Here is a 26,889-nt window from a genome sequence, read left to right as displayed (position 1 = left end):
CTCTCTGTCCAAGCAGTCTTTAACTGCTGGAGACAGCCTGAAAACAACTCTCTGTTAACATCATAGGCCATCGACAGCACCTCCTCAAACTACTGTGATGGATTTGGATGGGCAGCCAGTTATGATGTGATGTGTTCCAGAGCCAAGGTGCTTCATCCAGAATGTAAAATAACTGAAGTGTGACAGCTCTTCTACTTTGTTCACATCACTCTTCATTAAAATGAGTGAAGCTCTGTACTTTACTAATTAGGCCTACTGGGAGTTATACCATGAAAATAAATCTAAATACACTGTGATGGAGTGTTATGAAGTACCATACTGATAAAGCTTTAAGGCACCCCCCCCCTCTCTGATGACCCCTCAGGGTTAGGCTTATGTGCTGATCCTCTGCTATATAAAATAGTTCAAATATATCCAATGATGTCACATATAATAATATTTTCAGCAAAGGGACCAAACCAGCATGTTTAATATTTGTAGCTAATAAGTAGGATTTGTAGGACTCAAATCCATCAACACACAGATCCATCGTTTCTGTCACCTCATTAATAATTTGGTTGATATACATATATTGGTAAATCCGTTTAACTGACACGGCTGTGTGACACCTGCATGGCCCCGCCTTCCCGCGGAATAAAGCTTCACAGTGATTGGCTGTGTTTGTTGCCCTTCCGCAGAGATCCCGCAAATCCGGGCAGGCGATTGGCTGTTTCTACGTCACTCATATCGAGCTCTGTAACCTGATTGGAGCGCCCCGCCTCGTGCTGCACAGAAGACAGAAACGACAGCCATTCTGTGTGATATACTGCTAATGATTGATGCGGCCGTTTATACCACATCCCCGCTGAACTGTTGACTACATGACACGGCTAGCATGGTTATTTTAGCGCACGGCTACAGAAATATTTGTATTCTGTAATTCGGCTCTGTCTTCCTTTCTCGTCTCGCGCGCACTCTCTCTCTCTCACACGCGCGCACACACACACACTCGCAGAGGGGCTCCGACCAGCTGTGCGTCGCCTCGGCAGGAGGATGGCACTGACGGTCTCTCTGTGTTTGTCCTCGGTGCTCTATTAAGATTTTAATTAGCTGATAAAATACGGTCGACATTAACGACGGACTGCTGTGGGAGCGACGAAAAAGTCTCCGCGGCGGGTATGGAAACGGAGTGCAGGTATGTGCTTTACGGCTGTTTTGTGTTTATTTTCTGTGTTTTAATGGAATGTCAGTGTTATCATGAAGAGCCCGTTGACGGGCCAGCGAGAGCTGCTCATTACTTCCCTACATATCACTTAAAAAAACACCAAACAGGCCGACACAGCCCGTCAGGCGCTTCATCAACCTCCATTTATCTATGAAAATTTCTGCTGCTCGGCATGCCAGCGAAGACACGGCCCATTCATTTGCCCATAAACCGTATTCGTAGCTAAGGCATAGATAGCATGCTGCTGTACTGCCTTTGATCATCTGCGTCCTCATTTCCATGTCGTTACACAATCACATTGTTTGGGAGAAGCCGGGATATTTGGCGTCGCAAAGCGGGAATGATGTGTCATTTTTTTTTTTTGGCCACAGATGTTGATCCAGCCGACTGCAGAGCATGCAGGCCTGTTGTTCAGGCATCCTGAAGCAGCAGCAGCAGCAGCAGGCCGGGGTAATGAGCTGTCATGTCCAAACAAACCGCTTAATACAATTAGGCTATGGGCTCTTCAAGTAGCCCAGATATTAAAGTCCTCAGCTTTCATGCATGGCTGGAAGCAGAGAGGAGGGATGGCAGTGTAGGCTGTGTTTAACATCAACAAACCAACACTATCATCAGTTTTGTTCAAATTTCATTGATAAATGTCATGTGTACACCCTCACCTGGGCTAAAAGTGTCACTCAGTAAATGGTACTATGGGCTATCTGCCTAAATTGCAGGAATTGATGTATTGACTGATTTGATAACATATTTCAGTGTTGCTTTCCATAAAAGATCAGATATGACATTAAAGGTACAAAGTGGTTTACACTAGGTTTCCTTGAAATCGTCAGGTCAATCCACCATCACGAGTCTGACCTAGCTTGGACATTTGCGACCATTGCCAGATCTTACAAACGTCTACTGCTGATTCTCCAAAACATTTTTTTAAGTGTGCCTTTTGAAAAATAGGTCAGAAGCTCTGTGACCACGGGGGCGTTAGGATCTGTGTTTACATTCACTAACAGACTCCTGATCCATTGATTGCCCTTATTATAAAAGGGGGGCGGAGCAATGGAACAGTCCATGTGATAGATCCCGGAAATGATTATTCAGTGTAATATGTCTGATTACATCACCAGAAATCACTTCTATGGAGCTCTAAAACTGTAGTTGCCATGGCAGCACAGAGCAACGTCCTTTGAAAAACCACATATAAATGACGGGAAGATAAAATAGCATCACATTGTCTCACTGTTTACTGTTACATGTATTCACATATGCTTGAACTCACCAGCACCCAGAAGACTAGCACTGGTGGTGATTGCAGCCTCGTCACTTTGAGCATGTACTGCTGGGTAATGGGCTTGTATGAGATACAATGAGATTACTTTTAGGCTTATCTGTAAAATCCACTCACCATGCAAAAGGCCTCTCTCTCAAATACACACACACACACACACACATCTCACCTCTAAAGAAACAGGTATCAGATTCTCACATCCTGTGACCTTGTTTTTAAATACAGAAGAATTGAAACTTCTTTATCTGATCCACAAACACACACACACACACACAAAGCAGTGATTGTGCACAGCCCAGCTCACCTTTTCCTTTGCACTAACTGCTGCATTTGCCTCATTATTCACCAGTGTGAGAGAGTGGTAGATTAACTGTCACTGTTAGTGCATGTACACTGTCTGTGTGTGTATGTGTGTGTGTTTTTTTCTTTTTTTGGGGGGGGGGGGCTCCAGCAAAGAGAGGAGGACAAGATATCATGTCACAGTTTTCTGTACAGTTTGTATGCTGCTGTCCAGGTCAATTATTGTTTGTCGCTGTTGTAGAACTCTAGCAAAACATGAGCCTGAGTTTAGGTTACAACAAGGATGGGCTGATTGATCTTCCTCAAACCTGAAACAAGAGTTACTTTAAATGGTGTAAACAAGTGAGATACTGTTTCACTGTCCTGAGCTTACAGGAGGGCTACCATTTACTCTACTAGTGGCTTCATTCGGCAGGAAAACCTGAGATGAATAACCAAAGAGGAACACTATGACTTTTTAATACACTGCGGTTATGTGGATGATCATTATGCACAGTATGTATTTGTATGCAGTGCAGCTTCAGGATAGTGCTGCTCGGACACATTAGTACTAAAAATATTCAGTCATACTGTTACCCCTCAGGTTTCCTCCTGTCTCGGGGAAGCCCTCACTGCTCTCTCGGTTTCGGTGTCTGTCAGGCTCTGCTTTTGCTTTTTCCTTATATAGCTGTAGTCACTGATGAAGTTAGCTTTACAGTTTTCCTTTGTGGTAACTAACTGTTTGATCCACATGCTTTAAATGAAATAGATCCTCTAATCAAAGTAGCATACAGCCTAATATGCGTCCTCTCCCATGCCAGTGTTTTTCAGTGTAATCCATTGTTTGCTCTTTAAGGTTTCAGTACTACAGGAACCGTACTAACAAGCAGTGTTCCAGAAAATGTACACAATAGTGTAGTGTTATCTTAATTTGTGAACAAATATCCCTGCTGACAAAACATTTCACGGGAGACTGGGAAATAAAAAGTGCCTTTGTCAAAACCATCCATGTCCCCAAAGAGCATACTGTATCTGACTGTGTTTTGTTGTTACTTTATTGGAAAACAAAATGTAGATATTGTATATCAGCATTCAGGTAAAAAAAAATACAGTGTTTTGGCCCATATCGTCCAGCCCTAGTCCCTAAAAAGCACATTGCATCTGGCTTCCTGTCTGGCTTCCCTGGTTGACTGTTCTGACTTTAGCCAGGCCCGTGGCGTGCACGACACTGCACTTCATTGCCTGTGCTGACGCATGGAAACAGGGAGCAGTTTGATGACCTGACTGCTGTGTTTCAAGCTCACTACAACTGCAGCTCCTCCACTGCTTTTTTCTCTGCTCTATTGTTCTTGCAGGCGGCCTGTTTGTAACTAGAGGTACAGATTTCAGTCTGCCTGAGTGTGATTTGATTTTCAGACAAATAATGAGGCAGTAGGCAGTTATTATGGCTGTATGCATGTCACTCTGTATTACCCTTTCACCCTACATTGGTTCTTCTTAGTAAACCCCAAGTGTTTCATAAGAGGATGGCATTACAAAGTGTTTAAGTACCATAGTTTCTAATCAGAATCAATTAGAGGATGATTGACAACACAGACGTGTTGCCAAGTGTCATCACACCTGCTTGCTGATGATGATTTATAACGGATGGCCAAAGCCATTTTTGTACACCCAATGTACCTAAGTGAGGGAAAAATGCCTTGCGTATGGACACTGCTATGTTGGAAAAACACAGTCTGTGTAGTAGCGGTCAAAGGGAGGAGCGACTTTGTCGCTGTTCTACCCAGAACACTCATCCACTTCTGCATCATGCTTGGCTGCTTCGTTGGCTGCTGCTTGCGGTGGCTTCCTCCTTATTTTTAGTCTACTATAGCTAATTAAACCTGAATGTATCAAAAAAATAAACACTTGAACACAGGTCAGTGTGATTGAAAAATAGCTAACATGTCATGAATAATCACAGGGGGAACTTTATTTGAGGAGGTCTTTTAGTTTGTATAGTTTGGTCTGTGTTTATTCTACGAACATGGAGGGTTGTGACCTATATTGCAACCAACCTCTAGGGGGAGATATAGATGTTTTTGCCTCACTTTGGGGGAGCTGTCATGTCAGCCATATTTATACAGCCTCTAGATATGACTGAGACTTAATGGGCTATCAGTGTGTTTTCACATTGAAGTAAGCATAAAGCTCAGTGTATGTACAGCAGAGGTGGGGGACTCGAGTCACATGATGACTCGAATTGAATATAAAATGATGCATTTGGACTTTTGGCTCGGCCTTTATCAGGAAAACACATTAAAACAACTAAGAAACATATGGAGAAGCATTCTTTGCACATTTGCATGATGAAGGCTGAGCCTCCAGTCCAAATACAGCATTTCAATTGAAAAGTGAACACAGCTGATGACTGTATACAATTCTATACAGCCAATGGGTTAATAATCACATGCATAATAATCAGCTTTGTACATTTTTAATTTGAATATGTAATATGAACATATCAAGCTATTGTTGCATTATTACATGAGTCAGTGAAGAATATGTATTTTGATAACATTATAAATGTATCCATGCCATTGTGAGCATTTTAATTTTAAGACCATTAGATTTTTGTATGACTTGACTTGTGACTTGCTTGACCTGAGCAACGACTTGACTTGCTTGAGTCTCATCACATTGACTTGAGACTTGCTTGTGACTTGCACACGAGTGATTTACTCCCACCTCTGATGTACAGTATCTTACATGACTACTTCTGTTCCCCGGATGATATGAGATTGCTGGGACATTGGAGAAACCAGTAGGTTAAACAGTCGTTCATATCTCACTTAGACAATGTTTCCTCCTCTCAGCCAATGTGTTTTGATAAACCGGCTGTTACATAGCTTGACCCCAATCAGTATGTGTGACTCTGCTGCTGGAAATGTATGAAATTTAACCTAATGAATGTAGCAGAAAAACATCATTTGTCATTGAAATACTATAGGTTTTTCTTTTTTCCAACCAACCTGACTTCAGCCCTCGTCAACCTGTAAAGCCACAATAACACCTATTTCCACTGTAGCCAGACAGACAGACAGAGATACACTGTGTGGGTCTGTGACTGTCATCTAGAGGTTAGTTTCACTTTTCTTATCTCCGTTTGCACTTTCGTATGCTTTTTGATGCATCTAGCAGTCGAGCTATGTTTCCACATCGGTTTTGTCTGTCTAAGCAGAGTGAAGGGTTATGGGAAATCAACACTTGCATGCACTCCTCCAACAGGCCAAGAGCAGGTCACACCAGGGGGATGACCTCATATGTAGCATGAATTCTGACAGGTTATAAGGTAGACTTGAACTGCAAAGTGTTAACTCTAAATACGTTTTTGCCCACAGCAGACAGCTGTGTACAAGTAGAAACTCTGCTTGGTCAGAGTAGTGTTGTTGGTCTATTTCTAGAAAGTTTCCTTTCACGTTGCACTCAGAGGAACAAATCATCCAGAGAGGGATACTAACTAAATTTAGAGCAGGAAAGCATTAGTCATGTAAAGTAAAGTGGATTTAGAGGAAAATGTCTGGAAAACATTCATTGTCCTTGATGATTCTTTATCCCTGAACGTGGCTCCTTCTTATTTACTCTTTATGTCATAGCAAATACATATCTGACAAAATGCCAGAAAACATCTGCTGCACTGCACCGACATAAGAGCTAATATGCAGTCCACTGATTTGTACTGTGCAGTCTGTACATGAGGGCTCTTTGGAGAACAGATGCCATTATCATACTGATGAAGCTGAATGAGGGATCTCATGAAAAGCAGAGTGATGGGGGCATAAACCATGCTGCTGTGAGCACACAGTCCAGTTCAATGCTAGCTCAATCAAAGGATTGAGATCTATTATAAGATCCAGAGCGTAGAAGTCTTCTTTTACAGGAAATATTCTGAATTACAAATTTTATTTTAAGTTGAAAAATGAAGACAAATCTTGTGTTGAAATCACAGACATTCTTGCTTTCTAGCTGCTGACAGCATAACACAATGAATCTCTGACCAAACTGCTGTTTGTCAGGTGGCACTGGGTTTGTTGATATGGATAAGGAGGAAGAAAGCATGATGTTAGATTTAGCCACCGTATCAACATCACTATCACAGTCAGTATGCTTCACATAGAAACTGACTGAAAGGGAAAGTGATGGGGGTCACTTAACCTTCTGTCATAGTTCTACTTCACACACCATTGCTCTTTTACACATTATAACTGTTAATATGTCTGCATCCGTTCTCAGAGAACTAATTCCACGTATTATTTTTACCTAATCAAATCATTCTGACTCTATTTATGGATTTCACAAAACACACACACACACTGTCTTCACAATGGAATGCTCTGAGGACTGTGGAGCCCAGCAGCAGTCACAAGGACAGTGTTGAATAGCGTGAACACAAACAGGCCACGTGTCAGTAGCCAAACATGACATCATGAGTTAGAACAGCAGCGAGGTTAGCAGCTACAGATTAATGAAGGGGTCGCTCTTGATGTCACAGCAAGAACTCTCAGGAGGCAAAGGTCGGGCCCTGTGGTTTGGTTTTTCATTTACCAAAAGCTGATGTCCATTTTTGTGTCTATATGTTTTTTTTTCTATGGAAATAATATACACTCCACAATGACTAGTAGTTTGTAATACTATATGTCTTCAGGTAAAATAAAGAACTGTCTGTAGTTGCTTGGTGTTGGGAAGACCAAAGAAACCCTCCTAATAATAATAGCTCCAGGCTGGATCAGTCTTCATGTCACCAAGCACAGAAAGGGGCTGAAAAGCTTCTTTGCACTAATGAAAACTAGTGTGTTTTGTGAAGCACCCTGCACTGTAGTTTGCATGCAAACCGTGCTCACATCACTGAAAACATGGAAGGGCAAAGGGGATGTGGGTTCATGCTGGATGACTGGAGGTGGTGTGCGTGTGTATGTATGTGTGGAGGAAGGTCAGAGGAGGAGACAATAGCCCTGTCTGTTTGTGTGGCGCTTGGAGAAGATGCGTTCAAGCGGAGACTCTACACAATACCTTAATTGTGTACAGTGATATAGATGAAGGACAATTTAAACACAATCACACACTTTTGTGTAACACCTATGACACAGTTGGACTCTCACTACACATACAACACACTGGCTGTCCCCTCACATAACAATATGTACACTGACATCGAACTTAAAATATAACTACACAGGCTAAACAGTAACTTGTCATGTAGTGGGCACACAAGCACAAATATAATGGATTACACTCTACACCATCCCCCCACCCTCTCAGACTGCAGTTTCTTCCAGGCACACAATGACATTACAGAAGGTCTGCTATCATACAAAACAATAGCCAAGCTCAGAAAATCTGGCTTGTTTTGCTTTGTCAGAGACCTTCACAATGTCCTTCCTATAACCAGTCAGTGTGTGTGTTTATTCCTGCATGACTCACACCTTTTACTGACCACAGCGACACAGCTGTCTGTGCACTGGAACCTCACTGAAGCATCACTTTGTATTGTCATAGAAGGATGACACTCGAGAAGATGATTTAAGGGCAGTTTGTTTTTTCACGTTTAGATCATTAACCCTGCATATTTTATTAACAAGTCTGGAGCTGCAGCAACAATAATTGAAACCCAGCAAATCTGCTCAAAGAATGTGTCCATATAACTAAAGTAAAACTTTGTGGTTAACAGTGTGTGAATAGATGATGATGATGAGAGAAGAGATGTCAGAGGTTTGCACATTTGTCAGATGATTTTTAGATGAAAAGGACGATTGACATTTGAAAAAATGTTGTTTTTTATTAATGGAACTATATCCTATATAAAATGATTGCATTTCGGATTGTTAGAGGGAAACCATTTTACAAATGTGATTGGTTTCATTGGCTTGTTAATGGCTCTTTTGATGGGGCTGGATGCAATGCATGAATGTGGTCCTTGTTTCTTCCCTGTGCAGTGTTCAGACAGTTATTATGCATCTCTCTCTCTGCTCCTCTGCTGCAGGCTATATTTTTGCTTTCCTTGCTTTGTTTTGTGTCGCAGCATCCTATGTTATATAGGCAGCCGAGTGTTTTTCTCAACCTTCACAGTTGATCAAACAGCCCAATCCAATTTACCATTGTGTTGTTTTGGAGTTTTCTAATACAAGGTCACTTGGAAGTGGCATTTTGTGCAACACTATTGTTAGTTTGGTGTTCGGTGTTATGAGCTGAATGTCAGCTGTTTTCTGTTAATGTGATACACAGTATTTTCCACAAGGTTAAGAGCTGCCATGGAAAGAGGGCATAGTTTGCTCCATGTTGTGGAGCAGCGTGAACAAAAGTACATGTGTTTGTTTTCCTCTGGTCTGGTACCTAAAAAAAAAAAAAATGTGTGGCTTTAGATAAATCCTTTTATGTTTAAAACATGTTGCAATGCTAGCGTTTCCTCTGTGTGGCAAGCTGCTCTTCAGATTGTTTTTGTGGTTGTCAAGGTGAAGATTTCACTTGCACAACGTTCACATGACCACAGGAGGACATATAACTAAAGAACACTGGTTGTGTCACATTTTGATCCCTGCTGTTGTGCTGAATGAGGACAGTCTGGTGAAAACACACAAGGTGTTCATTAACCACTGAGAGTGAAGGTTCTTGCTAGAAAATATGCTCCTCAGTGCAGGCCACCGTAAATGACTGGTGGTTAAAAGAACAGCTCATTAAAGCCTCTGCTAAACCTCTGTTTTCCTTGTTAGTGGTACAACCTGAGCTGGTTTGATTAATTAGTTTGGATCCGTTGACCAGGGTTCAGTTCTTCTGATATGGGGCTATTATTAGTAAGAGCTCATTAACATTGATGTGACAGAATTTACAGAGGAGTTTATGGATTTACAGATAACAGCAGCCACAGCAGCAGGACTGCTTCCACTGTGTGAAGAAAAACACCTCTCTGATTGCAGTTTGTCAACAGTGATGTGTTGTGATGCTCTCAGTCAGGATGATGTCACCACAGTGACTAAGATCCTTTCCTGTACAGTCATTTTAGACCCAGGATGTGAAGGGACACATTAATCTAAGTGACTGCTTACATGTTTGTTTCTTTTGATTTTAAATAAACTATAAGTATGAATAATTTGTGTATTTGCACACAGGGAGGACTAGCAGATAAAACCCTCTTCTCCCAGAGGAAACGTTTGCCTTGCCTCAATATAGTCCAGCAGAACTAGAAACTAAAGCCTCTAAAATGTTAAATCAATACCTCTCTTATACAGCTGAAGGGGGATTAAATGCAGTGTTGTCGGATTGGGCTGCATTGCTTTCTTTAAACTGCAGAGTGTTTGTCTGTTGGGGATGGACAGTACAAACAGAAATATTACCATCACCTGCTGCACAGGTGTAACCTATATCAGCTGGGTTCTATTACATATCTCATCAACTAAATGGAATGCAGCTACTTTCATCTGGTAAACAAAATGTCATTATAAATAACATGGTAAAAACTTATTGTCAGAACCTGTAAAATAATAGAATGGTTTTTTTTGTGAATTTATTCATAGGTTTGACGACCTCTGATCATATTGGCTCCGGGGTCCGCCAGGTGCCCAATCAGACAGCTCACTGAGGAGGGAGGCCGACTGTGATACTGGGAGACCCCCTCACCACACCCACGCTGCTTCACTCATCCTCCTCCATCCTCAACGCCATGTCTATCCCTAATGGCAGCCCAGAGAGAGACAGCTCCAGCGTGGCTCCTCCACAGCTCGAGTGCCCCTCGTCCCCTCCCGGCATGGACCCAGACCCCTTGTCGACAGGCAGCCCAGTGCTCAGCCCAGACTCTTCTTCGCATGATGCAGTGCTGTCAGCGCCAGCGGTCTCCCCAGCTGACTCGGAGAACTTGAGTCCTGATGAACTGGAGCTGCTGGCCAAGCTGGAGGAGCAGAACAGGTAAGATCCTTAGGCAAGGAATAATGAGATGCACATTTGGTGGTTCTTCACCTCCTCCTCATTCCCTTTTTTTCCTCTTCCTCTTGTTTATCTTTTCCTCCTCTCTTCTGAGTGGGCTGAGAAGTTCTATGAAAACTGCAGACTCCATTCTCCTCATGGAAGTAACGATGTAATATTGTACTTGGCAGCATGTTGACGCAGATCATTGTGTATATACAAGCCCAGTGCAATAGGATGAATGACCACGGGCAAATGTCAGGTTGACCCAGAATCCCGAATCTGCATGGCCTATATTTACATAAATATACACAGGATAACAGAAAATAGGTTAGTATCACAGAAAACAAGTAGGTGAGTTCCATACATGCATTTCTGTTTGGGGGAAAATCACTCAAATGCATGAATATGTGAATCCTTTTAAACTATTAAAGAAATGTATTGTCTGTTTCCTCCATAGATTGCTACTAGTTTGTATTTACCTAATACCTGGTACCTACAGCTATTTACCAGCTGAGGTGTAAATATCAAAACATGTATTTCAGGAAGTATTTTCATATTTTAAACTTTGTGGTTGAATCTAAAAAAAAACTAAATTACAAAAAACAAGACACAGTGTTACATTTTAAACCTCACAGCCAGTCTCCGCTGGAGTGCAGTACGGTGGAGTCAAGTGACGTAAAAGAATCTGACATGTGGGGTTAAAGTGGAACTGAACCTGACAACCTCAGGGTAAAGAGCAGCATCTTTAATCACATCATGAGCTCTCTGCCCTCCTGCAGCCCTGCTGACACTTGGCATAAACACTGGAGTCAGTGGGCAAAGGCTAGGAGCTTTCAAGGAACATCTTTTTTGCTGTCCACCATCAGATTTATTCTTCTTTGTCTTCTTACTCTTTCTTTTCCTCATCCTCCTTTTTCTTCTGTTGTTGCCATCAGAAACTGTTTCTTGATTTTAAAAAAAACCATATGGCTGAATAGTGTAATGTCATTCATACAAATCAGCCACATAACTAGATGTTTAAGCCATTGTGTGAGAATTTAATTTGCTTTTTTAGTGTTTTCTTCTTCAATCCTTCACAGTGTTGCTTCTGCTTGTTTTTCAGTTGTTATATAAACCGTCTCTTCCATCAGGTTGCTGGAGGCTGATTCTAAGTCCATGCGGTCAATGAGCGGCTCCCGGCGGAACAGTGGCTCTTCACTGGTGTCCAGCTCCTCGGCCTCCTCCAACCTGTCACACCTGGAGGAAGATACCTGGATCTTATGGGGCCGCATTGTCAATGAGTGGGAGGAATGGAGGCGCAAGAAGGACAAGCTGCTGAAGGTGGGGCAACACGGACTGGAGGCAGAAAGATTCTGATGTCACAGGAAGCATTTTTTCCCTGAGAATGAATCACTGAGGATAATCAGACATGAGAACACCAATAAGGAGATTATCAGCCTCCTCATGTTATTTTTGCACTCAGTGCGTCAGTGTACTGGATCATGTTACAGAGCACAGGGCTGCTAAAATCCCAGACTCCTGTGACATTTAATCAAAGTGTCCGTTCATCTGGGTGGCGTGTGCGTGTGTGTGGCATGTCAAGTCTGTGACACGTTCCTTCACCATCCCAGCCATGGTAGTAAACAGTCTTTGGCTGTAGTGTGCAATAATGAGCACACTGAACAGCATATGATAGATTAGTTGGTTATGAGTGTGTTGTCCCAGGACTACACCAATGTTTTTTTAGTTACACTGCCCCCCCTCTCTCTCTGTGGCCCTCTGTGTGTCCTTCATCACAAAAAGAGTAAACCCGAGGGAAAAGAAGATGGATGAAAGCAGAGACAGCAAACATGAGTCAGGGTAAAGTGGGTGAGCAGAAGTACCACGAGAGTAGAGAGTGATCTATCCTAATGTGCTGAGCGTATAAAGAATAATACAAAACAATCTCAGAGAACATTCAGTCCACAGAGATGCTCAAATAATCATTAGTCCTCTTTGATGTGTGTGTTGATCAGGAGTTAATCAGGAAGGGCATTCCTCATCATTTCCGCGCCATCGTCTGGCAGCTGCTAGGCAACGCCACAGACATGCCGGTGAAGAACCAGTACTCTGAGCTGCTGAAGATGTCCTCCCCTTGTGAGAAGCTCATCCGCAGAGACATCGCTCGCACCTACCCCGAGCACGAGTTCTTCAAAGGCCAGGACAGCCTGGGACAAGAAGTCCTCTTTAATGTCATGAAGGTGAGCACTGTGACTTTTTAGCATGTGTACTAAGACAGTGTGGGTCAGAGTAGTTTTTCGAAACCGTTAAGTAACACACAAATGTCTTATCAGGTTGCATTTTGGTGTCACAGTTTTGCAGCTGTAACTTCATCATCTGTGCATGTTTGAGGTGTAACAGATAGGATTCATGTCTTTTGTCCTCATTAAATATTTGTGAATACTTGATGAATACTTGAAATATATTGAAAAATAATGTAAAAATATGAGAATATATATTAATTTTCTTTCAGTTGTTTCTAAATGTATTTTTCCCCCTAAAGCGTAAATAGAAATAGAAATATAACATAATGATATCATTGTGTGTAAAGTTGCCACAGACATAATAAACCCTTGATCATTTGATTTTGATGATCTGAAGCCTGAACTGCAGATCAGAGTGCCATTTTGACATAGTATCTCATCCTTCTGTGGAAATAAAAGATTTGATTGGCTGTAATTAATGTCTTTTGCTAGTTTTATTCCTAATTTGAAACAGAGAATTCAAGAGAAAATGTGGAAATGTGTTGTTGACAGCCATGAAAACACACTTGTTGATTTTCCTTGTAGTGAAGCTGCTCAGGAAATGAAGGGACCTCTGATGACTTGTTGATCCTGCTGCTCATGTTCAGTCAGGATTACACGTTGTTTTTCTGCTCATACAGAGCACAGCTGATGTAATGTGTGTGTTTTTCAGGCGTACTCGCTGGTGGATCGAGAGGTGGGCTACTGCCAAGGCAGTGCCTTCATCGTTGGCTTACTTCTAATGCAGGTAATGATCGAGTGCTATATTTCAGCAAAACCAATAATAACGAGGATATTTTGCTGAAAGGCTCAGCGGTCGTGAGCCTCATTGTAACCAGTCCCAGTGGATTTGTCTGATTGCTCCCAACCGTGGATGATTAGGTTTTTGTTAAACTGCTGCGCTGTTAATTTGTCTCTGGAGGTACTCTGACATATGGGAGTCGCTGTTTAATAAACTGTATGAGCAGTGTTTAATTCATGACTCACCTCCCCTCAGATGCCAGAGGAGGAGGCTTTTTGTGTTTTTGTGCGGCTGATGCAGGAGTACCGTCTGAGGGAGCTGTTCAAACCGAGCATGGCCGAGCTCGGCCTCTGCATCTACCAGTTTGAATATCTGCTACAGGTAAAGAAAGGAAGCAGTGGTCCATGACGACTGTGAAACATGTCCACAGGGGGGCAGCAAATCATTCATTTACGTCTGGATAGCACATCACTTCCTTTTCTGAGTGCTCCTGTTGGGCTCATTTGTGGTTTGATTGTTTTTTGTGTGTTACTTCAGGAACAACTTCCAGAGCTGAATGTCCATTTCCGGTCCCAGAGTTTCCACACATCCATGTACGCCTCATCCTGGTTCCTCACGCTTTTTCTCACCTTCCTTCCTCTGCCAGTCGCCACGCGAATCTTTGATATTTTCATGTATGAGGTAGGAAACATTTGATCAATGTGTTTCAAGCATCAGGAGTTTTGACTCTGTATATTCAGTATTTATTAATCTCTTGTTTCAAAGCACATGTATTAAAAGATGCGAACTCTCCACAGGGCCTCGAGATTATCTTCCGTGTGGGCCTGGCCATCCTGCAGTACAACCAGACTGACCTCATTCAGCTGGACATGGAGGGCATGTCACAGGTAAGCAGCCGCAGATCTCTTCAGAAATAGCTTTCATGTACTGATTCAGCTGTGAGTCAAAAGCTTCATGTCCCACTTTGCACGCACGCTTCCTGAACACACAAGTTAAGATCTGCAAAAAAAAAAAGTCGCTCAATTACATGCATGTACAGCATTATGCTTTCTAGTCATGTACATGTTCCATTTGATTCATTTGCTTTTCTATACTCTGTCCAGTATTTGTGAAACAAACAGATCCTGACAGACAAAAACACTGCTAACATTATTGACTTCACACATTCTGCATAATCACTCAGAGCTGAACTGCTGTATAACTCTTCTCCTTCTACCTCAGGCCAAACACTTATCAATCACACATCTTATTTAGAAGCAAAACCTGATTTTAACTTTAAATTTAATTCCGGAAGGTTTCAAGATCACTCACTCAGTTCGCATTTTTCAGATGGCTCATTTGTTTTATCTGTGAAATGTAAATCATCACTGATATACTGAAGCTTTCAGTGACAGCATGGAATTCATGCCTGACAAAACATTTTGTCCGTCATTAGATTCAATAAATAATATAGTCTTAATAATATTTACAAACAGGTATTGTTTCCCTTTTTTTTAAATAGACCCCACCCCCAATAAAACCAAAAACATATCTGTAAACATAATTTCAGTAAATTATAAGTATTGGTTTTAGGTTTTAGTGCCTTTTAGATTAGTTTTGAAATTTGACTTGTATTACCTCTAAATCACAGTGAACACTGTGTTGTGTATTATCCCTGAACAGCTGCTGGCTAGCCTCGGGGCCGCTGCAGCTTTTCTTTCTTCACTCATCTAGAATGCTTTTCCATAAAATATAAATGAGCATCATTGTCACATGTTTCTCTCTTGTGGCTGTCAGCATTTCCAGAAGGTGATCCCCCACCAGTTTGAAAGCTGCCCAGACAAGCTGATCTTCAGGGCCTACCAAGTCAAATACAACCCCAAGAGGATGAAGAAGTAAGAGCGCTCATTAGCACATCATCCCTCAGACCAGTCTGGAGACCATCGCCTAGAGGCGGTTATTGTAGACATATAGGATTTGTGCTAATTTTTTTTTTTTAGATTGGCGCACGCTCACATCCAGCATTGTTCTATATTTAAGCCCTGCATAACTGCAGTCTGGGAACTCATCAGCTAACGTTTGATGGTTTAGCTTCTGGAGTCACCGATCACTTCATACAGATCGTAGTGGCTGCCTATTCTGTCGTTATTCAACCGGACAACAAACATTGCAGCTAACTACTTGAGATGCTTTATAATGTTTTGACAAACACACCACTCCTATTCTGGACTCCGAATGTCCCTTCATTCTTAATATTCATTTGAAGATATGTTTCATATGTTTCATATGTTTCTTGTGCTGTTATCATCTGATCACACTGTTTGTATTGATTTTTTTTCAGGCTTGAGAAGGAGTACACCACAATCAAGAACAAAGAAATGGAGGAGCAAATTGAGATTAAGGTGTGTTTTTGTGAAAGTTCACTGTAATTGAATAGTTAAAATAAAAATAACAGTTTCATACTTCTCTTCTCTCTGTTCAGAGGTTACGCACAGAAAACAGGCTGCTGAAGCAGAGGATCGAGACTCTGGAGAAGGTAAGAGACGGGCTTTCCTATCTAAATGCTAATATATAAAAAAAGCAGACAGATTAAGTCGGGCTGGGACTCATCACATTGACTAGTGAAACATGGAAGAAGGTTTAAATGTATTAGTTCTTTTTTTCCCGTGAGAATCTTCTCTGTGTCTGTGTGGGTGGGTGTGTGTGTGGATGCGGCCGGTCGGTCCTCTGCTACTGAGAAAGATTGCAGTTTTTTAATCTTTTCCTCTTCTGTGAAATGTTTCTGAGTGATCTCACTGCTGCGTTTCTTTTTCCTCACAAACCTCTGTGCTTTGCTCAAATGATATATGCCTGTTTTCTTTCTTTCCCTTGAATTTCCTTCTGGGTTTTCTTGTGTTTTTTTCCTCCCTGGTGTCCTGCTGTTTTCACTCTCTTCATCACTTCTTTTCATCCTCTTGTTCCTTTCCTTGGTTGTGCTGTAGGAGAGTGCTGCTCTGGCAGACAGACTGATACAGGTAGAGTACTGTAAACCACTTTCCCACTGACCTCGCTGTCCTCTGCCCTACTCACTCCTCTGCTGTCCTGCACTGCTTTTCTCCCTCTTCGTAACAGTAACCAGACGAAAACGCATGATTTTAGTGTATGTTGTAATACTGTATGTATTTGTTGAGTCCATGAGCCCTTCCTGGAATCCCTGAATGCATGTAGTATTTATCCATGATGGAGAATGGCCCGGGGTTGTAAAATCACTGCATGAGGCATGTTGAAGATTTTTTTTTATATACATGTGGTTATATTTGCATAAACTAATTAATGTGAAACTAACTACTGTTAGCTTAGCACAAAGACTAGGAAGCAGGGAGTCTGGTTTTGTCCAAATGATCAAAATCAGCAACATCAGATCAGAATACTGTGGGTTTAACTTGCTATTTCAAAATGCACATTTTTTAGCAGATAAACAAAATTTATATCAAATATGTCTTTACCATATGATGGTAGACCAATTTGTGACTAGCTTTTGAAATACTGAGAGGCAGAGTTGGTTATTTGAGCCCAGACACTAGCTTTAGCTACACTCCCAAAATAATGAAATATCCCTTAGGGCTACAAATCTGCCATATGACATCTGGCATAGTTTCCATTAACCTTAATTATGTTGCATCCCTCTGAATTGCCCTGGATTGCTTCCTCCCCTTACATAGTCTGCGTTTGACTTTTAAAACCACATAAGATGTTTTTGACCCCCTTCCCTCTCTGGCCTGCTGTTTCAGGGTCAGGTGACGAGGGCACAGGAAGCAGAGGAGAACTATGTGATCAAGCGGGAGCTGGCGGTGGTGAGGCAGCAGTGCAGCACGGCCAGCGAGAGCCTGGAGAAAGCGCAGGACACCATCAGAGAGCTGCAGCAGCAGAGGGTAAATCAATAAAGACACAGATACACATAGTACAGTTGGCTGTTTCTCCTCAATCTCTGTCTTTTTGTTAGTGTTTCTCTTTAAAAACTACTTCAGTAACGCCTTGTGCTGCTGTTAACCTTTGATTTCCAGTTAAAATGTGCACTGATGTCATTTATCTACAGAACGTCACAGATTTAGCTCTAAATGATGCCCTTTGTGATGAATGAGATTGTACGCACACATCACCCACCAGGGTTCTCACACCTCCAGACACTCACAGTCTCCTTTGATAACCAAGACCGAGAAGCCCAGAATGACACATCGAGAATCTTGTACTCACGCTATGTACTTGCCCAATTTCAAGCATTTGTATTTTACCTCGTAGGAAAGGATTTTTCCACTCGGCTCTCAGTTTTTCTGCCGCCCTCACACTCTGCTGTTGTAGTTTCACTTTGATGTGGTGACATAGAAATGTACAGTAGCTCCCTGTTTTCTGACATCATGCTGAGTCAGAGGGTTAATGAGCTATGTATGAAGACATTTACCACATATTTGTAACATCAATGGCAGGACAGAGGAATCAAATTACCGTGTGAAAGTTTTTACATCGTTGTCACGTTGGTGTCACATTCAGGTCATTTGGTCTCAGAAAGAATGCAACAGTTTGGGTTTACTCAATTTTCAGTTTCTTCTTTTCTGAGCAGTAGAAGCTAAAGGCATAGAAAGAGAAACAACAGCTTGTGGAGCAAACTTTGACACTGTGGTAAATTTAGCTGAGCTGAACCACCAGCCACGACAAACTGGCATCACAGCTGGTGTGACAGTAAAATGAAAACTGACCTAAATACACTCTGTTCAAGTGAGATATCCTCTGGAGTGTCTAAATGTCTGTAGTTATAATCTGTCTCTGGTGTTTGTTTCAGTACACAGAACCATTCGTGAGCAACCTGCAGACCCAGCTGGAGCAGTCCAGGCTGCGCGAGGCCGAACTGCTGGGAGCGCTGAAAGAAATGCAAGACAAAGTGCTCGACCTGGAGAAGGTGAATTAACAAGCACACATGCTTTACTGTGTGACAGTGAGGTATAAACACTAGAAGCAGGAATATGTCTCCATGCCATTGTTTTTTATTTTAATATTCTTGCAACTCATGCTTTGTTTTTTCATTGTTTTATATACAAAAATAATAATTTAGGTGAAAATAATAAGACCAAAGGTTAGCACTTGTTGTTTTGGAACGTGGATGAGGAACACACACAGTAGATAGAAAGAAAGATAGATTATTACAGTGTTTTTATTCAGTGGAAATGCTCCCTGCCTGATAAGCAAATGAAAAAAGTCACCAACCAACATAAGGATTATTATCACACGCACTATTACTGAACGAAACTGGGACGACAGAATGAGAGGACTCAGTGAGATGAGATATATAGTCACACAGCTGCAGAGAGGGCATCATCTCAGTTAAAAGCTAAAAGGGTGCTGATACTGAGGATTACACCTCCCACACAATATAAGTTTGGGAACCCAAATATGAAAAAAAATATGCTGCATACAAAAATCTTTTTGTTTTTTTTATCAGAAATGTGGATTTTTATTTGGGCATTCATTGCAACTTCTTGGTTTGCTAGTTTGTTTACATCCAGAGCTAACCATAAACACAGCAGCAGTCCATGTGCCACAACAACGAGACACATTCTCAGACTGAGTTGTATGACCAAAGGATCATTCTAAAACCTAACATGTCACTCATCTAATTGGACAATGCTCCACTTGGAAAAAGGGACTACATTTGAATAATTTGTGTGCATGTAAATATACTTTGTCCATCCAGAGGAGCAGCTGCCTGCCGGACGAGAACAACGTGGCAGCTCTGCAGGAGGAGGTGAAGCAGATGAAGCTGCGGGAGCTGGAGACGCTGCGCTCATTCAGAGAGATGCAGGACACTGTGACTGAGCTCAACCAGCGCTGGCAGGTAAAACACACAAACACTGCTGCTCTTTATCTGTCACTCACCTGTGTGTACACACTGATATGCCACACTGGCTTGTGTTTGGTTTCCGCAGCATCATATGTCCCGTGGCGGCAGCACTGGCGGCGGGGGCGGACACTGGAAAGAATCCCCAAAGAAGAACGCCATGAACGAGCTGCAGGACAAACTGATGACAGTCAGACTGAGGGAGGCTCAGGCACAGGCTGAGCTCCGAGAAGTCAAGCTCAAAGCCCTGCAGCTGGAGAGCCAGGTCAGACACACTCTGCAGCGACACGCTGCCAGACAGTCAGTGCTTCTGCAGATTCTCACCCATTCATCTCCCCTCTTGCTTCAGAACCAGATCCACAGCAAGCTGATTGGTCGTCATGAGCAGGAGCGCTCCGCCCTGCAGGACCGGCTCCAGATGCTGTCCAATCAGAACAAAGCGCTGCAGGCCCAACTCAACGAGATGAAAAGGAAGCAGGCCGAGTCCGACTGCAAGGTTTGAAGGAGCCGGATGAGTGTGTGTGCAGAACAGAAACAGATAATAAGAAAATGGACATGAGCCTGGGAGGAGAGACAGACAGAGACTGTTTACGATGCATCCAAGTATTCATGATTAATATCTTGATTAAAGTATTAATTGTCATCTTGCTCCCTTGGTCACGGTACATGTAGAGTAAAGAGGAGGTGATGGCCGTGCGACTGAGGGAAGCAGACAGCATGGCTGCCATGGCTGAACTCCGGCAGAAGATCGCTGAACTTGAGATACAGGTATGTACATGTGTGTCTGTCTGCAAGCATCCCTGTATAAACGAAACACAAAAAAGAGAAGATATTTCGATCCATGTGCTGAGTTAAGATTGTGTTTAAAATCCATTATTTAGAAGGAGGAAGGGCTGATCCAGGGGCAGCTGAACCACTCAGACTCCAGGCAGTACATCAGCCAGCTCCGGGACCAGATCACTGAGCTCAAGAACGAGGTTGGACACACACACAAGTACACGAACCGGCAGAAAGCAGACATGATACACACAGGATTTAATAATAATCCTGAGCCCTATTTTTACCTGTGACAGACACAGATAATGTAAATCTCATCTTTCATGACAGCTGTTATTATTGTTGTATAAGCTAGGACTTTGCAAGCAAGTGCATAGCTAAAACGTCTTCCCACTGTTACAGAAAATGGCGTATGACATTGTGCACACAGTGCACGTTGTATTTATACAAATATCCTGCAGCGTGCAAACCACCACAGAAGAATCTCATCATCTGCGTACAGACACCACTTCCACCTCGACATGCAGCGCCTTTTTTTTTTTTTTTTTAAAGGTTTTTCTTGTAACAAGAGACCACTGCTGTTCCCCAGCAGCTGTGTTCTCATCACTGGGTTCACAGGGAACTTTAATTCTCATAAGTTTTTTAAAAAAAAAATAGGGTAACACCACCATAAAGGTCATGAAGGGGTTTTTTCTTTCATCTGTCAGCCACAGTGCACAGAGTTCACCCACTTTGTCTGGTATAAAAATATATCATAACTCCAGCTCGGCTGATTTCCATATTATAATTTCGGTTGTGATTTCAGAATTTTCACTGACATGTTGTCGAAATGTTCTCATACACGCTGTTGAAGTTTGTTCATTCAGAGAGTGGCAGTGCGTGACTGAGCAGGGAGTGTGTTTGAGCATGAAATGGCGGGGTAGGAGGTGGGGGGTTGAGACTGCCCTGCCCTTTACCGCTCATCTCCTCTCTCTTCTCCTCCTCTGCCCACCTTTTTTTATCAAAGCTGTGGTTTTATAAATGAGACCGAAACTTGCGTGCGTACAGATGAGGAAGCGATGAACCATGTAGAAAAATCTCAGTGCGCTGCTTATATGCTTATCAGCCTCTTTTTGACTCACACAGACCTGTACCTGACGCATGCTGACACATTCTGTGAACTGCAGCCGAGCTGTATTTATTATGCTTCAGATGGTTTTAATCTGAATATCTTCAGATCGTCCACCGACGTCCTCGTTGTTAATAATGTGGATCTATAAAACCTGGCTGCTGTGAGCTTCACACAGTCAAAACATTTCCATCGGTTAACCACCAGCACCCCCCCCTCTCCCCCCCCACTTCCCTCCAGCTAACCTGAGAGTATGATAGAGGGGGGAAAAAGCAAAAACCTCTGAGATTTGTCATGAGTCACTGTGGTACACGCAGGGTTAACATGCACATGTGAGACCACTGCAGTCTGAGATCAGGACGGCAGCGATGGAAAGGAAACATGTTGTTTTTCTGTTTGTTCTGTCTTTAAATCAGAGCATGTATCCGCTGTCAGCTGGCTGCTCTGATTTTGACTACACAACCTTATTTTACACACACACACAGAATGATAAGAAAGATAAACATCAGTGGGTTAAACTTTTTTTTTCACACCCAACAACCCATAAAAAAGTTCCCAGCACCTGACATTTAGTGCCTTGCACAGTGTAAGCTAACTGTTTTAACACTGACAGACCATAAAACCTCATTCACTCTGACTTTATTTATAGAAAACCTCTTCTCCTCTCCACTGCTGCTGCTAATAACTGTTTCCTTTTGTGACATTATATTAGTAGTATGAGACTTTGACATGTATATTGGTCTCTGTAAGATCCCTGCAGACACTGCCAGTGTCCGCTCTATGTATACCAGACTTTTAAATCTGGTGTCTGTGATGACATTCACACGGTTGATGCATCTAAAGACTTACAGAAATACTGAGACTTCCGCTTCTAAGACCGTAAACCACTGTGTATGTAAAGGTGGTGTACTGGTGGCATATTACAATCTAAAATCATTTACAGATGTCAGGAGAAGCCTTACTAGTGGCTGTCTGTATTTGCATGCTAGCTAACATTAAGTTATGTCTCGGATTAATAATGAGTGGGCTGACGACATCAGTCTCTGTGTTTGCTAAGCTCTTACCCTGGTGTAGACGGGAGCAATTCTGGAGTCGTACCTGTTTCTGTGACCCATCACAGTGGGCTGACCTGCAAACATCATTAGCTTTAATGATCTGAATGAATAAAATAATTAAAAATCCCTCTGACCGGGTGTAAAGTCTTCCCATCTATAGAAAGCCCAATAATTTAAACCCTATGTTCTCTGTTCTCAGATCAGGCTGTTGCGAGGACACAAGGCAGCACTCAGCTCCAGACACGGCGGCGGCGTAGGAGGAAGCACTAACTACCAGGACCTCTGCCTGGCCAGCCCCGCCTCTGCTGAGGGAGACTACCTCAGCTCAGACGACGACCTCCTGCCCAGCCCACTGCCCGCAACCGCTCTCTACCCCTCGCTGTCCACCCCGTGTCACCCATCTGCCCGCCTGGACAGCGAAGGCAGCACGGACAGCGAGACAGAGGAGCGGGTGCAGACACATCCGGACCCACAGCAGCTGTACGGCAGCATGGTGTGTGCCGAGGCGTTGGATAACTGAGACCTGGAGATGGTGCAGTGACTTCACTGGATCTCTTTGCCCCTAAAGAGACTCTAAGGAGAACAAAAACTAGGATTGTGTTATCCAATCCAGTACTCCTCCTCAGCTTTTCCAGTGTTTACGTTTGACTTGATGCTGACATAGTGGCATTGATTGGACCTCTTCTGATCATCACTACCTGTTGTCTCCACTCCTGTTACCGTCTCCACCACCTTGTTCCCTACACTGTCCCGTCCTGTGTTTCCCGACAAAGAAGTAAAACCTGCATCCTTGTTACTCGTACGGCAGAAACTAGTAACACATATCTTCACCTGACACACACACACACAACATGGACTGAAGCTGGACCAGCACCAGACTGATCCTGATCAAGATCTACCACGGGACCTGAATCTGTGACAAGGAGAAAAACATGGGTAGACAGGCAAAATGAACTCTTTCCTCTCCCTACAGACTGACTTATAGACACCTGACACTGTAAACTCTGTCTACCCTGATATATACAACCCTTCCTCCTGGTTGGTTCGGAGTTAAAGACATCCTTTCCTGTTTTCTGCATCTTAGTAGAAAGATCCATTCATTCCACTGCCTTCACAACATCAGACATCCATTCACATATGTGCAGACAGGGTGTTACATACAACTGTTGAAAAGTGTGAACAATGCAGGAACATCAGTGTCAAAGTGTAGGAATATTGCGAGATGGTGTATGAGGTTTTTGTCGTGTATGACCTGCAGTGAGTTATTACAACAAACTTCTCAATAACCCACAAAAGAGGAAGAAACTAACTTCATGCTGCCAAATCAGTTTTTTGGTTTGTTTTTGTTTTACTACTGAGTTGTAATTTATTTTAATATAGTTTTTTAATTTATATATATATCTATTTGAAACTGTAGGAGTGTAGAGACACTGACGGAGGCCAAACTTTCTACACCGTCCTTTGTGCCAACTAGTCACCTGTCACTGGTTTACTGTGACGCTTACAGACGGAAAACGTGCTGCTATGATTTCTAATTTACTTTTCTTTGAAAACATTTTTTTACTTCCAACCTGAGCTTCTCAATATTTCCTTCAACACCAAACACTCCTACATGTGGGAAGAACAAATAAGATGTCAATATGAAGCTAAATCTAAAAGGGATGGTTGGCTTAGCCGGGCAGGTTTTTTGTGTTAACCCAGCTTAATGTATTAATTATTACAGTTAATGTCACATGAACTGTATCGTTGTAGACGTTTCTAGATCAGTGTGTGAATTTCGACTAGGTAACTTTGCTTCAGGTCAAACAGCTAGTTGTTCCCCTCATCAGATGTGACTGCACGTTAAGCTACACATCAGCTAGTCTTCATCATTTCCGGTGGCACAACTTGTGCAATTTGTAACAACACTACCTCGACAAAATTCACACACAAGTTACTGCACTGTACACAGTGACCCGTTGGTTAGCCCACCTTTGCTGCTAGCCTGGATACTTTTCCATCCTACTCGTGTTAACACACTAGTTCTAAACGCTAAAACTCTGTCTTGATTTAAGTAGAAAAGTCATGAACTCATAATGATTCATATAACAGCAATAACTCTCTAGGCTCAAAGAGGTTTTTTGAGTTGTGTGAGCGGGAATTAATTTATAAAGTGCTTGCATGAATTCTGTATCTAAAACCAGCCACGCTCGTTCTAACCGTTCTCCAAGATTTAGCCTCATATTGAATCAGATTGACACGAGAGTCCTCTCGTCAAAGTGCTCCTTTAACTATCAGTGTTACATATAAGCATAAAATTCCAGTGCTGATATAGAATCACCATTTTCATGCACTTATATCCTTATTTTGACAGCTAAAACTGTGGGTCACTAAAAGTTAAAGAACGTCATTCTGTAAGGACGAGGAAAATATTTTACATATCAAACAATAATATATTCTCTGTAGAAAACAAAGGTTGTAAAATGATGTATGGAGAAATATAAAGTATACAGCGTGACAGGAGCAGAAGTATATAGATGATATTTAAAGCTGTATCACTGTCAGCCTGAGACCGGTCTGAGTGTGTGTGTTTTATCAAACAGGGTGTCATGTTCACAGAGTCTGTTGATTTTTGCACTACAGTGACGGTGTGGGATCATTACAGGTGCTCCGAGGTCATGACGTGTGCTTCGTTGTTATTCCTCGGATTGAACGAAGCAGAGCATCATTGCAATCCTCTCAAACATTAGGAAATTGGGTTCTTCCAGTAATGGCCATTTAAAAGCTGAAGAGGATGTTGGTTTGCCCACCATACTGTTGCAAATAACAGCTCTTTAGTGGTCACTGGTAGATGTAGCAACTGAAATCTCCACGCTGTAATCAGTGTCTGTGGGCCGCCGGGCCGAATGACGGTTGTTTCAGTTGAGTTCCTTCAAGTGTGGACGGAGACTTGAGTCATTGGCTGTAGTTACTTTGAGTTCCATTTTTATATATGAAGTCATAATCCTTAAGATTTTAATGATACCCCAATGACCATTTTTTTCCACTGTTGTCACTGTTGGGCTCATGTTGTCAGACATGAGCCCAACAGCTTCCAGGCCTGGCAGGGAAAAAAAGACATGAAACTGAAATGGGTTTGAAGTGTAAATATCTTTGTGTTGTACCATTTGCAGGTGGCAGCATGTTGCTATTGTTATTTCTGCCTTTAAACAGGCAGAGTAGCCTTTTAAAGTACACTCTATTGCTAAAAGCGTTCGCTCATCTGCCTCTAAACGCATAAACTTAAGTGACATCTCATTAATCCATAGGGTTTAATGTGCAGCCGGCCAACTCTTTGCAGCTACAACAGCTTCAACTCTTCTTGTGGGAAGGTTTTCCACAAGGTTAAGGATGGGAATTTCAACTTCCCAATTTCAACCTCCAGGTTGCCAGGTAGAGATGCGTGATTCCTCACTCCAGAGATGGCGTCTCCACCGCTCTAGAGTCTGGATCTGATGCTTTGCATTGCACTTGGTGATGTATGGCTTGGATGCAGCTGCTCGGCCGTGGAGACCCATTCCATGAAGCTCTCTGTGCACTGTTCTTGAATCTGAAGGCCACATGAAGTTCTGCAACGATTAACTCTGCAGAAATATGTCGACCTCTGCACAATGTGCACCTCAGCGTCCGCTGACCCCACTCTGTCATTTCTACGTGTCCTACCACTTAGTGGCTGAGTTGCTGTCGTTCACTAAGCTCCTGAGCGCGGCCATTCTTTCACAGATGTTTGTAGAAGCAGAGGGGCAGGATTTCATACCGCTGTGGCCATGGAACACCTGAAATAAATCATTGGGATGGGTGACTGAATACTTTTGGCAATATAGTGTACATTTCAATCTGAACAGTAACACCTAAATCTTAAGGATTATAACTTTATATTTTAAGCTGCTGGTAGAACGGCTGAGGTTCCAGTCATGGGGAATCAGTCCATGGGTACACTGCGGTTCAGTGATGGTGCTCTGTCCTCACCACCGTCTGAATACAACTACCTATCTACTGTGATGACACATTTTGATATGTCTGTAAATGAGTTATTAGTGATGTTATTTTTTTATAATTACCATCCGGCTCCTACTGCAAACAGCGTCACACAAAACAATGACGACAAACATAAAGTGCCATAAAAGTAGACATATTTACACACTGCTTATGTTCGACACCGGTTCTATCGACTGAACGGACGCTTCCTTTAACTGCTGATAAAATGATATGTTTATTTTAAATGTAGAATACTGAGTCATCATCTTAATAAACATCCACCACATGTTTTCCCTGATTAGAACCTCGTCTTCTCCCCCTTTCAGGTAGTGTTAGTCTGCTGTAGGAGCTCTCTGAATGATGTACTGTTTGATATTCACAGCATCATACCCCCCCCCCCCCTCT

General features: G+C 42.4%; 1 protein-coding gene across 3 annotated transcripts; it reads left to right on the top strand.

The window, feature by feature from the left end:
* Positions 1-812: 812 nt before the first annotated feature.
* Positions 813-26,889, top strand: evi5l (ecotropic viral integration site 5 like). 3 transcript variants are annotated; one of them, XM_028404645.1, is made up of 21 exons: positions 813-1,174; positions 1,576-1,654; positions 10,310-10,697; positions 11,828-12,017; positions 12,692-12,916; positions 13,632-13,706; positions 13,956-14,081; positions 14,238-14,381; positions 14,498-14,587; positions 15,477-15,574; positions 16,021-16,081; positions 16,162-16,215; positions 16,661-16,693; positions 17,450-17,590; positions 18,496-18,612; positions 19,405-19,545; positions 19,637-19,813; positions 19,898-20,044; positions 20,221-20,316; positions 20,430-20,525; positions 22,688-26,889. In XM_028404645.1, exons 3-21 carry the CDS (start codon positions 10,456-10,458, stop codon positions 23,006-23,008), a joined length of 2,574 nt encoding a protein of 857 aa, XP_028260446.1. In that variant the 5' UTR covers positions 813-1,174; positions 1,576-1,654; positions 10,310-10,455; the 3' UTR covers positions 23,009-26,889. The 3 variants fall into 3 exon arrangements, with proteins under 3 accessions (XP_028260446.1, XP_028260457.1, XP_028260465.1); XM_028404656.1 differs by lacking the exon at positions 1,576-1,654; XM_028404664.1 differs by lacking the exon at positions 16,661-16,693.

This window comes from Parambassis ranga, chromosome 1 (assembly GCF_900634625.1).
Source record: "Parambassis ranga chromosome 1, fParRan2.1, whole genome shotgun sequence".
NCBI classification, from domain to species: Eukaryota; Metazoa; Chordata; class Actinopteri; family Ambassidae; genus Parambassis; species Parambassis ranga.
The sequence above is the reverse complement of the archived record's forward strand: the minus strand, read 5'-3'. Positions and strand labels throughout refer to the sequence as shown.